This window comes from Pelobates fuscus, chromosome 2 (genome assembly GCF_036172605.1).
Source record: "Pelobates fuscus isolate aPelFus1 chromosome 2, aPelFus1.pri, whole genome shotgun sequence".
Classification (NCBI taxonomy): Eukaryota; Metazoa; Chordata; class Amphibia; order Anura; family Pelobatidae; genus Pelobates; species Pelobates fuscus.
Genome location: NC_086318.1, coordinates 141,611,412 through 141,626,735, shown reverse-complemented (window position 1 = coordinate 141,626,735; position 15,324 = coordinate 141,611,412). Strand labels below are relative to the sequence as shown.

Here is a 15,324-nt window from a genome sequence, read left to right as displayed (position 1 = left end):
TATATTGAGATATTCACTACTTTTCTCTATAGTTAGATATTTTTGTGTATGTTGTGATTATGGATTAAAGAAAATGTTGAAATTAATATTATGATCAGTACATAATCAGATTTCCAAATGTACTTCCTACTTTTAATAAGATTTTAAACAAAAATACAGATATCTAGTCAATTAGCACTTCATATACATAACAACTTTTTATTCCATGTCATTTAAAAGTCATACATTGCATCTTACCTCTTAGGGTCCTGTGTAATATCTGGTGATCCTCACTACCAAACCTTTGATAATCAGCTTCACCACTTTATGGGAACCTGCATTTACACTTTATCAAAAGTGTGTGAGGATGATGGACACCTGACATTTTTCAATGTGGAAGCAGCAAATGAGCATAGAGGGAGCAACACTAAAGTATCCTATGTTAAGTATGTGAATGTGGATGTTCATGGATACAGGATCACACTGGAGAAAGAAAGGCAGGTTAAGGTGAGAGTATTACACATCAATCATATTATATACTAATGCGCGGTCATTTCAATATATGATTCATAACTTCTATGCTAGATTAATTTTTAGCAATCTGCCTCTTTCAATAACAATAATATCCAACAATGCCAACATTTCTGAACCATTATTAAATCATATTTCTTTTATGATAGGTGGATGGAATATCTGTGGTTTTACCAGTCACCCTTACACCAGGAGTTAACATCTTCCTCAGTGGAAAAAATGTCCGTGTCACAACAACATTTGGCCTGAGTGTGATGTTTGATGGAAATCACAGGGTGGAAGTGATAATCCCAGGTCATTATGGAAATAAAGTGTGCGGAATATGTGGGAATTTCAATGGAAATATAACTGATGACTTCTTGAACCCAGATGGAGAATTAGAGTCAAACTCTGCTGATCTTGGTAACAGTTGGCAAGTTGACAATGACACAAGGTGAGGGAAATATTTCATGGCATTTGAAAACAGTGGGTAAAATAATGAAAATATTTTTTTGACAAAAATGGCAAAATTTGGCTAAAATAGCTCCTGAGGAAACACACTGAATTTATCAGATGATATTTAGAGGCCCAAAAACCAAAGCAAATTCTGTCTACTACTGTCTATATAGACCTTGATTTGAGTGAAAAAATTGCAACAAGCATTAAAGCAAAGTTTTTATATTAACCTTAAATTGATCTTTGTGGAGAAGTTATTAAACAAGACAGAGTTTATACTTTTTAGGTAATTAATTCCTAAAACCTGGAGAGCTAAAGCCAATTTACTTATTTTTTTATCATTAATATTTTATTTATATGATTTATATTTAAATACATAATTACTTAAATATTTTATTTTCTTATAGCTGTTCTCCAGGGACAGTCCATACCCCAGATTGTACAGATGATGAGAACAATGTAATTTCTAGTAACAACTTCTGTGGACTCATAACTGACACAAATGGCCCATTCAGAGAATGTCACACTGTAATAAACCCAAATGTGTATTTTACTAACTGTCTCTATGACATGTGTGAACTGAACATGGATCCAGAATCTCTGTGCAACAGTCTCCAATCATATGCAGAAGCTTGCCAGTCCAATGGGATAACCATACACCCATGGAGGAACGAGACTTTTTGTCGTAAGTAGAATATTTTGTTATAAATAAAAAAAGTGTGATGGTGGATAAGGCAAAACATCTAATCATATCATAATTGGATATTTTATGTGTATGTTGGGGACTTACACATGGTGTTTTCAATCTTATTTTTATGTAAAAGTGTGTACTGCATTATTTCATGATTTCCATTTATATTTTGAACGTGTATATTTCTCACATATGTACATTTTGAATTGTATTCAATTTGGATATTGTTTCTCTTTTATTTCATTGACCAAGTTGAGTTTTTTACTTTTGTTATAGCTCTTCAATGCTCATCCAACAGTCATTACGAGCAATGTGGTACAGCCTGTCAAGCTACTTGTGTAAACCCAGGATCGCCATCCACATGTACACTTCCCTGTACTGAAGGATGTTTCTGTAACCCAGGATATGTTCTCTATGACAAGAAGTGTGTCCCAGTTGGCCAGTGTGGGTGTTGGGATGGTGACAAACATTATCCTGTGGGCTCTGAATTCTGGACAGATGACACTTGCTCTACACACTGCAGATGTCCATCAGCAGGTGGGGGATTAATATGTAGTTCTGCTTCTTGTCCACCTGATAAGTACTGTGGCATAACAAATGGAAAACCTGGCTGTTATGATTTGACATTTGGCAACTGCGTTATCTATGGAGACCCTCATTATAACACTTTTGACAAAGAAGTTCATCATTTCATGGGAGTATGCACCTACACACTTTCCAAGTTTTGCAGAAATTCAACTACTCCTCTGCCATATTTTAATGTTGAAGCCAAGAATGAACATCGTGGAAACCCAACAGTGTCATATGTACAAAAAGTTATGGTAGATGTTTACAATAACAGGATAACAATTGTGAAAAATGAACCTCACCGTGTAATGGTAAGCTCACCTTAACTTAATAAGCTTTGACAACTGTATTGTTACATGGTTGTAGTATAGGCTCACTGGCTAACAATTTTTCAAAATCCTTTCACAAATGTTGTCTTGTTTCTAGGTAAATGGTGCTTGGACAACTCTTCCAGTCATTTTAGTTAATGGATCCTTGACAGTGACCCGAAGTGGACGTTATATACGGGTGGAAACAGATTTCAAACTCACAGTTTCATATGACACTGATCATACAGTGGAGGTAAATGTTCCAACCACCTACTTCAATCAGACTTGTGGAATATGTGGTAATCTCAATGGAGACAGAAAGGACGACTTCATGATGCCTAATGGACAACAAGCACAGAACTCTAATCAGCTGGGAGACAGCTGGAAAGTGGATGACGATGATCCATCATGCACACCGGTTCCTCCACCTCCAATTTGTCCACCAGAGAAGGAAGAGTTTTATAAGAGCGATACATATTGTGGCCTTATAACAAGTAAAGATGGTCCATTCCATTCTTGCCATTCTGTAATCAACCCAGACAGATTCTTGAGTGGCTGTGTGTTCGATCTGTGTGCCCTTGGTGATGCTGCTCTGTGCAATGCATTAGAGGCATATGGTGATGCCTGCCAAGGGGCTGGAATTAGCATCACTTGGAGAAACTCAACATTCTGCAGTGAGTATTTTTGGGGATTATACAAACATGACATATACCAGTGAAATGTTTCTAATGCCATGCAAAAGGTATTTTATAATACTGAAAAATGCTATTAAATTTTAACCTCTTAAATGGATGATCTAACAAAGAAAATGACTACTTTTTTAATTTAGTAATGGTGTTGCAAAGACCCTGCCCCTTTTCTTGTACTGCACAAATGTTCACATGTGGATGAGAATATGCCTCTAGTAGCTATCAGAGACACAGCCACTTGAGGCAATTTCTCTTTAAGACCTTTGATTCTGAAGGTCTTCATGTTCAGTGCTACAAGGCACTGCACGATAATGCAGACTGCTTCTAACTAGATTCAGTGGGTGGAGAGAGGCAATTGATATACACTTTAGTGCCTGAAAACTTCTGCATGAGAAGTATCTGATTGTCTGGTGATTTCACAGAAGATTATGTGGGCTGTAGTGATTAGACTGTAATGGTGCTGAGATAAATTAACTGCTTTTTTAAACTTTAAAGTAGGGACAATATTGTAAACATACTTAGAAACACTAATTTATTTATTTATTTATTTTAAGTGTTTATTAATGCATGTTTCTTTAAGTACCCCATATACTACTTTGAAGTCATTGTAATACAAGCCATAAAACATTTTTTCAGCATTGAATGTCTTGCTTACATAAGTTTGGGACCTCATAAAACTATGCGATATCTAAATGACTGATTTTTTCTATTTCAGAATAGAATCTTGAAAGAACAATTTGTTATGTTAGTCATAGACTATTACACATATATAAGGAGTTCATTTATTATATTGATATATTAAATGTAAACATTTATAGCTTATTCAAACACAAAGATAAAGCACTGCGCTTACAGCAGCAGTAGCTTAGTATCCAACAGCTCAAAATACATAGTAAAAACCAAGAGAACGTTACCTGCGCACTGGCCTAAATCCCTATGTACATTTAAACAAAATGGAGGCTCTTTAGTTTTATTCCAATGGCCATTTGAATATATAAGCTCACCTGCCACATCAAGGCACGCCCCAAAAGGTGTGTCCTACATTAGCCATTAGATTTGCTGATATCAGCCAAGAATTTCCAATGAAACGGGAAGGGGTATTTTATAATTCCCCTTCACATTTAACCTTTTATAGGGCTTCTACACATATAATGAACTTTGCTGGTATCAGACAAAGTGTAAACATCTCTAATGAGACATGAAGGGGCATTTCATAAACCCCTACATACTTAATAACCCTAAATAGGGCTATAACACATACAAATAACCTTGCCGGCAGCAATTTAACATAGTTGTGTGATTCAAACATCATATACAAACACAAAGGTAAAGCACCGCGCTGACGTGGCAGGTGAGCTTATATTCAAATGGCCATTGAACTAAAACTAAAGAGACTCCATTTTGTTTAAATGTACATAGGAATTTAGGCCAGAGCACAGGTAAGGTTCTCTTTGTTTTTTACTATTTATAGCATATTAGTCGTACAGTTCTATACTCAACTAATTTGTGCAATGTTTATGTTCTTGCTACCCAGCTCTCAAGTGTCCTGCTAACAGTCACTATAACCCATGCTCCAGTGCATGTCCTGCCACTTGTCTGGACCAGACTGCATCAAATAACTGCAGCAAGCCATGCATTGAAAGCTGCCAGTGTGATGATGGCTTTGTGCTTAGTGGAAGTACTTGTGTTCCTGTCAGTGATTGTGGATGTCTTTACAATGGCAAATATTATCAGGTAGGCATCAGGCCATTAACTTAGCTTTACATTATTCCCCCCCCCCCCCCCCTCCTTGAAGTGATATGTGTCAACAGTATTTATATATGCAATCAATATATATGCATTAATAAAAAAAAATATTACATTGTTTGCAAAATGTTCTAAGTTTAGTAAACACCAATTTTACACAGTTCCTACCAAAACTGACACCCTAAGGTTGATTATTTCAAGTGTCCTCTCAGTGCAACAAGTGCTATTCAGATTATTCGGCTAATGTACGAATGTAGGAATCATATGTACTCAAATTAGATAACTTGCCCCTATAAATATTGGAATGTAAACAGGACAATATTTCCCTCATCTGAATGTATCTTCTGTATTACAGAGTGGTCTATTGAGGTTATAAATAGAGTTGAAAGTATTTGAAGATTATCAAAGAGGACCTATAATTTATTATACAAAACGACTAACATACAATAAATAAATGCTCATCTTGTAGAAGCACTGCTATGTCTGGTTTACTTATACTGTCCCCATTTCTTCTTGACCAGATGTCACATAAAATGATACATGCAATGAATATATTCAATAACTAGAAGACAGTTTTTGCACAGACACAGCTCTATTTGGATATGTATTTATATTTAATCAGACTGCTAATGTATTTCCATATTTCCAGAAAGGAGACATATTCTGGCAAGGAGACTGTGAAGGACAATGTACATGTGTTGGAAATAACCATGTGGACTGCAATGATAAGACATGTGAACATGATGAAATATGCAAAGTTCAAGGTGGTAACCTAGGATGCTACAAGGCAGACACCACTATTTGCCATATCCATGGAGACCCACACTACATCACATTTGATGGCAAACTGTACCATTTTCAAGGAGCTTGTACTTATACCACTGTGGAGACCTGTAAGAATTCATCTGTCAACTTCTCAGTCACAACAAGGAACGAGCATAGAGGCAGCTTGGCTTGGACAGCTTTGAATTCAGTTGCTGTTCGCATTGGGGATCTGCATGTTATCCTAGCCAAGAACAAAATAGTTTATGTAAGTAACACATGTGGTAAGATTTGGTATGTGACTCAATACACACAAGCAAGAGTGTTAATTTTAAATGTATCGGTGTTGGGATGTTGACATAATCATTCTCGGGAAGACAAATATGTTTAATTTTCCATTAATTACATGAAACTGTAAAGACACGTTAGCTAAAAAGTGTTTTTATTTGTTTTCTTTTGTTTTTTTGTAGGTGAATGGAAGCCAGGTTACTTTGCCAGTAAATTCAATCCCTGGTATCTCAATATATATAAGTGGTTCTTATGTTGTTCTCCAAAGTGACATTGGCCTTGAAGTCAAATTTGATGGAGACCATGAACTTTTTGTTAAAGTACATGAGAAGTTCAAAGAGCAGCTCTGTGGTCTTTGTGGCACCTATACTGATAATATACTGGATGATTTCCTAATGCCTAATGGTTTACTGGCCTTTGACTCAAATGAGTTTGGAAACAGCTGGCGAATTCCTGATGACGACTGGGTGTAAGTATGATAGAATGATACAGCATAGAAGTGCAAATAAAACGTATGCAATACTCACGAGATGTACATTACAAATGTTCTATCCTAATGGGTAATAGATCTTTCGTAATTACATTTTAAATAAAATACATTCATTATGTTCTATTATTTGAACGCCAATTAGGTTTCTTTTAAACAAAAGTAATAAAGACTCAATAATACAAAACAAGATGTGTGCACATATAGGAAGTAGGGGGAAAAAAAGAAAACACTTCTAAATAAAAAAAAAAAAAAACTTTAAAAAAGACATAAAGTCTTCTCCAATGTCAGTGTTTAATAATAGGTGCTAAGTTAGAGAGGGGGAAAACTATCTTCCCCTAAGTACCAACTTTGTCAATTTACACAAACAAAAAGAAAGAGCATACTTTACTTTTCCAAGCTTTGAGAACATTATCCCACACAGCACCGGTCCCTAATATATCCTAAAACACACACATTACATATTAATTTTATATTATGACTTACTAGGTGGCATTGAACAACTTTTGAATACTCAAAATCTTTGAATCAGTTTTGGGGGAGTGTTGGAGGTGTCTTCCTTCTAAAGTCATTCTATTACATATATATATAGTTAGAATGTGTAAGCTTCTACCTCTTTAGAATTAGTTTTACACACATTACAAAAAGTCAAAGGTGCACCAATAGTCAACTCACCAAAAGAAGTGCTTCCCCTCTGGTCACAGACACAGGGTTACATCTAATTGGATCAGTTTAATGAATCTGACTTACATAATCAGATATTGACAGAACCAGATTCTGTGTTATAAAAAGTAAGTTCATATATGATTATTGCCCAAGGCTAAACTTGACAAGAGGAAGTACATTTTTATTATTCTTTCTTTTTATCTGTGTTTTGTTTATGTTTTCCAAAACAATGTTGTTGTTTTTTTTTTAAGATTTTTAATTTACCTTATATAATAGTGTTTAACATTAAATGTGAATACAAACTCATTGATGCAAAACTATATATATATATAGTTAATACAATGTTAAACAAATATCTGCACACCAGTCAAGCCATAAGACTTGCTCTTCCCACAGAAATCACAAATCCGCATTTTTGCCTCATTCCATTATAAACATGGATTCCTTTGAGTCTATGTTTGCTGCATACAACAGCTTTGAAACACAACTTAGGAAAATATGCAAAGCCAGTAAACCACTCATGGACAGCTGTTTCGTTGTTAATGCAACTCATCAGCATGAGCTTGCTAACTGGTTTGCTTTTTGAGGTTTGGTATAGCTTGGGAAGCAAAATCCACATAGGTTATGGTAGGGAAAATTGTGATTGAAAACCCCTTCCACCTGAAGTCTGTGGATAGTTAATACAATGTTAAACAGAAATCTGCACACCGATCAAGCCATATTTGGATTTTGCTTCCCAAGCACTACCAAGCCTCAATAAGCAAACCAGTAACCAACCTCATGCTGATGAGTTACATTAACAACGAAACAGCTGTCCATGAGTGGTTTACTGGCTTTGCATCCTTTCCTAAGTTGTGTTTCAAAACTCCCACATGGAGCTTTCATCAGGACAAAACATCTGTTTTGTCCTGATGAAAACTCCATGTGGGAGCTGAAACGTTGACTTTTTAAATGGATTGAATAAAAGTTAAATTTTATTTGAAAATCTCTACAAAGTCCTTGGAGTGCAGTCATTTCTGCTAGAGAATTGCAATAATAAGATCAATGATTGTATTCGGGTGCTGCACAGGAGAATAAAACCTTGACCGATAGTACAGATAGATTTTCCCATCTGTAGCACTGTGGGAGTCAGATGCTAAATGCTCACATTGTTTGAGTTCTTCAATGCTTGTGGAATTATAGATATAGGTATGTCATTAGTAAAAATTATGGGATATTCCAGGAGCTAGTTCAATTGCAGCAGTAGGGAAATTCAATAAATAAACTGTAACTAGTTGCTCAAAGTAAATAAATATAAGTAAAAAAAAAACTTAAAAGATTGCAAAAAGTTAATATAGAAAGTCTTGTGATGGGAATAAATAAATCAATTATAAAATGGAAGAAATAAACAAGTTCTCATTATAGTCCAATAGACCACAGATTGTAGCAAAGGGAAATTTCACACAATACTGTGTATATAGAGAATACACAACTGTGGAACTCTATTGCAAATACAATATAATACATTATAATTTATTTCTTTAGAGAGGATTGGTGACCTCTTTTATGACCAGTCTTGAGCTAGTAATATTATTTACTCAATTTATGTAAATTTAATTTCTGTACTTTTACTCCCTCTATCCCTGGTACCAGACTACTCAATTTGTATTACAGGCAAACGTTTTACTGTGCTTTTAATATTATTGATACTTTGTGTTCCTAACATTTCTACTATTTGTGGAATTAAAGTTTCACCACATTCAGATTTTATTTACAAATTAATTTTTGCAAGCCTTTAGAATGAGGGAAGTATGGGAAAATAGAACAATGGTCAAAATCAAGGTAAAGTGATTTTTAGTGAGACAATCCAACCAAATGGAAGAGGTCATCTAAAACAAATATTGGGTAGTAGACATCCTTCTGTGTAGGTATTCTTGTGTGTAGGGTATGTAGACATTCTTGTGTGTAGGTATTCACGATATTATGCAATATTATGAAGTATATGTCTTGCTTTACAAAATATATGTCCTCAGTTATATTTATAGCCTTCCAGTGATGTTTTAATTAATTAATTAAGTTGTTTGTATCTGATATTATGAATTGAAATTGGTAATATAACATTCAAATGTTATTTTGTTAATAATGCAAACTAATTACCGAGGTGGGTATCCTCAATAATTTCAGATCAATTTTATATTTACTATTTTTTGATGTTTCTTTTCACTTTTCTGTAGGTGTGAAGATGATGTGGTTGATCCTCCCCCTTGTAACCCTGCTGATGAGAAACAATATGAAGAGCAATGCAAAATCATTTTATCAGGCAATGGTCCTTTCAAGGAATGTCACTTTTACATCCTCCCTCAGATATACTTTGAGAGCTGCGTCTATGATCAATGTGCCACAGGAGGAGACCTAGAACAGTTCTGCAACGCCTTAGAGTCTTATGCTGCTGCATGTGAGGGTGCTGGTGTTAACCTTGGAGACTGGAGAAAGGGCACTGTCTGCGGTAAGTTAAATGAGTAGATAACTTGTTCTCTTTTCTATTAAGAACTTATAATAGTAACACAAATGGTTAAACCAGGCAGAGATGACTGTTGGAAATAAAACATTTAAAGTTTGACTATGTATCAAAGATACAGTTACTAGGGTGCCAACCAGTAAGATTACTGTTAAAAGTCCAACTAATATAGAAAACGTGTGGCTCACAAGAACGCAAAAGCTGGTGACTGCTGAGCCATGCTTTTACTACACTACGTGTTTTTTTATACTGGTGCAGCACTCTTATGCTTCAGGGTATCTACATTTGGAACTTATCTCATCAATGAGCTTGGATTCTAGAGAGATTGGTGATGGACATTAAATGTATACTTTTATTTGATATGGATACCCGCATTCTAATGGGTATTTCATCAGATCTATTATTTATCCTACAACCCTACATTTATTGTACTTTTTAAGTTGTCACTTCAATTTTTTTGTAATAAGCTGCTTTTTATTGTGTAGTATGTTACTATTTGAATGTAACGACAGATCACAAAATGCAAATTTAAATGAAATGACAAAACAATCACATTATCAAAATAATGTTTAAAGCATGACCATAGACAGCAAACACTAATTAAACATGCAGATTGCGCTTTCTTTGTGTATTCTTCCATCACCCCAACTTGTGATGTACACACAGTAAACATTTATCAATAAAGGCATTTTTTAGATTGCACTCTCACATGTTCACTCACTAGAATAATACTGATGTAATTACAACCAACCCTCTATTTGTTGTTATAAATGCTATTGTAGAGTGAATAACATCCACAAATCATGCTATTACTTACAGATGCAAGCACTCCTACCACAGCATCTACATATAGAACAACCACCCCAACCACTGTCACCACAGGTAAATAGTGCAGTTATGCTTTTTACTCACAGTAACAAGTTCAAATATATTTTGTTAGTAGTATTAATAATCAATTGACTTATAATGTCCCATTTAAGTCTATTCTCATTGCTAAAAATGTTATAATGCATAAAGTGCTTTGTATTGTACATATTGATTTCCATGTGAGCTCTATAGACTAAAAGGTAGTTGCTGTGTACCACATGCCCCCTGATATTTTGCCAAAATTATAGCTATGACAGCATTATGGGAGATGTAATCCACAACATCTAAAAAGCTGTAGATTACATTCCCCTGCCTGGGCTAAAAGCTATATGTATCTATCTATCTACCTATCTACCTATCTATCTATCTATCTATCTATCTATCTATATATCTATCTATCTATCTATCTATAACATGAATGGCCTGTAAACTTTATAAATGATAGTGATAAACTTGATAACCTTTATAAATGATAGCAACTATAACATTTAGTTTGAAAATTATTGCATATACTTTCCATAGTTATAATGACCTTGGGATGATTGATGTTAATGCACCATGTGTCTATGGCATAGCGATTATTACAGTGCAAAATGTATATTAAAAGTGATTTTGGCACAAAAAGCATATGAAACACCTGATTTAACATTTCCCACTTTATATGGTTTGACAAAACTTGATAAAAGGGATCTGCCAAGTTTTGTCATTTCCTGCAGCCTTCACTACTGATGTCTGTATGGGAAAATATATTGTCTATGGAGGATCCATAATATTTGGTGGAACAAAAACATAGCACAAATGATAGGTTTGGTTATGGTTCAGAAAGTGATCAATTCCATTCTTCTTTAAGGGTTTAAATCTATCAGGGAAATAAAAAAAAAAAAAAAAAATAACACAAAACCAGCAAACCTTAAATCAGAAAAAAACTATATATCAATTTCAAGTAAGGAACCATGAATCTGCTATCAGAACTCTGAGCACAATAAACAGTAGAGGGGAGACACCCAACACAGTAATGGGAAGAAACTCAACAGTCAGGCACGGGGTGAGAAAGCAGTGTAAATGTATAAGGGATATGATATTAAACAATGTTCAACCTGATGATATATGCCACCAACCTTGTCTGAGCAACAGCAAGGTAATTTATGAATGGCCAGAGAATAAATGTCAGGTCTGGATCCTTACAAACCATGACATTACCATAAACGATTTATTGTTGTAAATGACTGAGAGCTATTTCTTGGTCACCCTGTTTTATATGATTTTAGCTTAGATAAAAAGTAGTAAATGTTACAGCTATATGCATACTTGTAATGCTACCTATGTTTATATTTTTCTTTTTTTGCTGGTTTTAGAATCATGCATTCCAAATTAATTAACTGATTTTACTAAATATACGCTTGTTTTAGAATATCCTGAAAAGTGTCAAATGGTCTGCTCATTTGATGTGGATCTTTGCTCTTGGAAACAGTCAACATCAGATGATATTGATTGGATACGTCACAGAGGACCAACTGCATCTAGCCTGACTGGACCCACCTTTGACCATACAACAGGAAGTAAGCAAATGTACTCAAGCAGATATCACATTTGTGATGTGCAAAAGCTTGTAAACAACAATATCTAAACAATATTGGGATAGGAAGCAAGTAGTTCTCACATATGTTTGTAAATGCTTAAAACAAAGTACGGTATTCACAAGTCTCAAGAGTTTAAGAACAATAGATCAATAGAGTATCATGTGAATGTATATATCATGTATCTATATTAATAAATATTTGTACCATATAAGACCAATAGAGTATAATTTGGTTGTATAATATATTTTCTTACATAATATATCATATATCTATAAGTATATATTTGTAGTATATAATGTATCAATGTATATAAAGTAGTGCATGTCTCAAGTAAACTACTGACTTCTTTTTTTTAAAGATGGTTTCTATATTCATATTGATGGCCGTAATTCAGCACCTGGAGATGTTGCTCAATTAGAAAGTCCTGAGTGTGAAATTAATGGGCCTCACTGTTTACGTTTCTGGTACCATATGTATGGTGTGGCAAGGTCCATGGAACTGAGAGTCTACATTTTAAGAAATGCAGTTCTGCAGCTTGTTTCTTCACAGCAGGGCAACAAAGGTGACTTATGGCGTTTAGAAGAAGTCTCCCTGCCAAATTCAGGTAGCATTCAGGTAAGTGACCCTTAGAAATTATATGTGCATTTATGAAGTATTCTTCATTATAATCCAGCTACTTTGTTGCTGGAGATAAAGGCCCTGGTGTCTTGTGGTTGGGAAAGCAAAGACTCCTTCCTGCTTCCTCTTTGTGTGGAGCAGTTGCTGGCATATCAGTCCACTATCTGTTTAGGAGAGGATGCTCCTTACCTGCAACATCCATATATATGATAAGAAAATGTGCCCACATCCTGCCCAGCTTACCTGCAAGCTAATTGTACAGATAATTGCTTAAAGCATATTGTATGCAGTGCAAGCCAGTGTGAACAACGCATGCCAGTTATTACAACATTAAAATGGTTCAAATAGAGTTCCTTCAAGCACAAATGATTATGTTTTTACAGATCTTTATACAAGGTGTTAGAGGTGAAGATTATCGTAGTGATGTTGCTGTTGATGATATCTCTTTTGTCTCTGGACATTGTGTGGGTAAGTCTTCAAATGTTCATCTCATGATAATAAAAGTATGATAATGACTTAATGGAAATTACATTACACAATTACTACTTCAATGATTTATGATTTTTGACAATAATACATTACATATAGTAAAGTGTGACTAATGCATTATTAAAAATATTATATATTTATATTACTTTCTTCCTACTTCACATATCATAATAATCAGTTCATCTCTCATTCGTGATATTTCTTCCATAGCTCCTACCACCTCTACAACAACCAGAACCACCACAACGACTACCCAAGCCCCACTTCCTCCAGGTAAATTATTTCTTAATATTGAACATTGAAAATAAAGCTTATATTGAGATATTCACTACTTTTCTCTATAGTTAGATATTTTTGTGTATGTTGTGATTATAGATTAAAGAAAATGGTGAAATTAATATTATGATCAGTACATAATCAGATTTCCAAATGTACTTCCTACTTTTAATAGGATTTTAAACAAAAACACAGATATCTAGTGAATTAGCACTTCATATACATAACAACTTTTTATTCCATGTCATTTAAAAGTCATACATTGCATCTTACCTCTTAGGGTCCTGTGTAATATCTGGTGATCCTCACTACCAAACCTTTGATAACCAGCTTCACCACTTTATGGGAACCTGCATTTACACTTTATCAAAAGTGTGTGAGGATGATGGACACCTGACATTCTTCAATGTGGAAGCAGCAAATGAGCACAGAGGAAGCAACACTAAAGTATCCTATGTTAAGTATGTGAATGTGGATGTTCATGGATACAGGATCACACTGGAGAAAGAAAGGAAGGTTAAGGTGAGAGTATTACACATCAATCATATTATATACTAATGCACGGTAATTTCAATATATGATTCATAACTTCTATGCTAGTTTAATTTTTAGCAATCTGCCTCTTTCAATAACAATAATATCCAACAATGCCAACATTTCTGAACCATTATTAAATCATATTTCTTTTATGATAGGTGGATGGAATATCTGTGGTTTTACCAGTCACCCTTACACCAGGAGTTAACATCTTCCTCAGTGGAAATAATGTCCGTGTCACAACAACATTTGGCCTGAGTGTGATGTTTGATGGAAATCACAGGGTGGAAGTTATAATCCCAGGTCATTATGGAAATAAAGTGTGCGGAATATGTGGGAATTTCAATGGAAATATAACTGATGACTTCTTGAACCCAGATGGAGAATTAGAGTCAAACTCTGCTGATCTTGGTAACAGTTGGCAAGTTCAAAATGACACAAGGTGAGGAAGATATTTCATTGCATTTGAAAACAGTGGGTAAAATAATGAAAATATTTTTTTGACAAAAATGGCAAAATTTGGCTAAAATAGCTCCTGAGGAAACACACTGAATTTATCAGGTGATATTTAGAGGCCCAAAAACCAAAGCAAATTCTGTCTACTACTGTCTATATAGACCTTGATTTGAGTGAAAAAATTGCAACAAGCATTAAAGCAAAGTTTTTTATATTAACCTTAAATTGATCTTTGTGGAGAAGTTATTAAACAAGAGAGAGTTTATACTTTTTAGGTAATTAATTCCTAAAACCTGGAGAGCTAAAGCCAATTTACTTATTTTTTATCATTAATATTTTATTTATATGATTTATATTTAAATACATAATTACTTAAATATTTTATTTTCTTATAGCTGTTCTCCAGGGACAGTCCATACCCCAGATTGTACAGATGATGAGTACAATGTAATTTCTAGTAACAACTTCTGTGGACTCATAACTGACACAAATGGCCCATTCAGAGAATGTCACACTGTAATAAACCCAAATGTGTATTTTACTAACTGTCTCTATGACATGTGTGAACTGAACATGGATCCAGAATCTCTGTGCAACAGTCTCCAATCATATGCAGAAGCTTGCCAGTCCAATGGGATAACCATACACCCATGGAGGAACGAGACTTTTTGTCGTAAGTAGAATATTTTGTTATAAATAAAAAAAGTGTGATGGTGGATAAGGCAAAACATCTAATCATATCATAATTGGATATTTTATGTGTATGTTGGGGACTTACACATGGTGTTTTCAATCTTATTTTTATGTAAAAGTGTGTACTGCATTATTTCATGATTTTCATTTATATTTTGAACG

General features: G+C 34.5%; 1 protein-coding gene across 1 annotated transcript in view; it reads left to right on the top strand.

Moving 5' to 3' along the window:
- LOC134586218 (IgGFc-binding protein-like) overlaps window positions 1-15,324 on the top strand; it is a 34,853-nt gene that overhangs the window by 18,363 nt on the left and 1,166 nt on the right. The window contains exons 13-29 of the mRNA XM_063441713.1: window positions 245-486; window positions 660-943; window positions 1,353-1,630; window positions 1,913-2,514; window positions 2,630-3,185; window positions 4,735-4,934; window positions 5,596-5,976; window positions 6,179-6,465; window positions 9,363-9,634; window positions 10,466-10,528; window positions 11,923-12,072; window positions 12,452-12,708; window positions 13,095-13,179; window positions 13,411-13,473; window positions 13,757-13,998; window positions 14,172-14,455; window positions 14,865-15,142. Of these exons, the coding sequence (XP_063297783.1) occupies window positions 245-486; window positions 660-943; window positions 1,353-1,630; window positions 1,913-2,514; window positions 2,630-3,185; window positions 4,735-4,934; window positions 5,596-5,976; window positions 6,179-6,465; window positions 9,363-9,634; window positions 10,466-10,528; window positions 11,923-12,072; window positions 12,452-12,708; window positions 13,095-13,179; window positions 13,411-13,473; window positions 13,757-13,998; window positions 14,172-14,455; window positions 14,865-15,142 (4,524 nt within the window). The remainder of the gene's footprint in view (window positions 1-244; window positions 487-659; window positions 944-1,352; window positions 1,631-1,912; window positions 2,515-2,629; window positions 3,186-4,734; window positions 4,935-5,595; window positions 5,977-6,178; window positions 6,466-9,362; window positions 9,635-10,465; window positions 10,529-11,922; window positions 12,073-12,451; window positions 12,709-13,094; window positions 13,180-13,410; window positions 13,474-13,756; window positions 13,999-14,171; window positions 14,456-14,864; window positions 15,143-15,324) is intronic.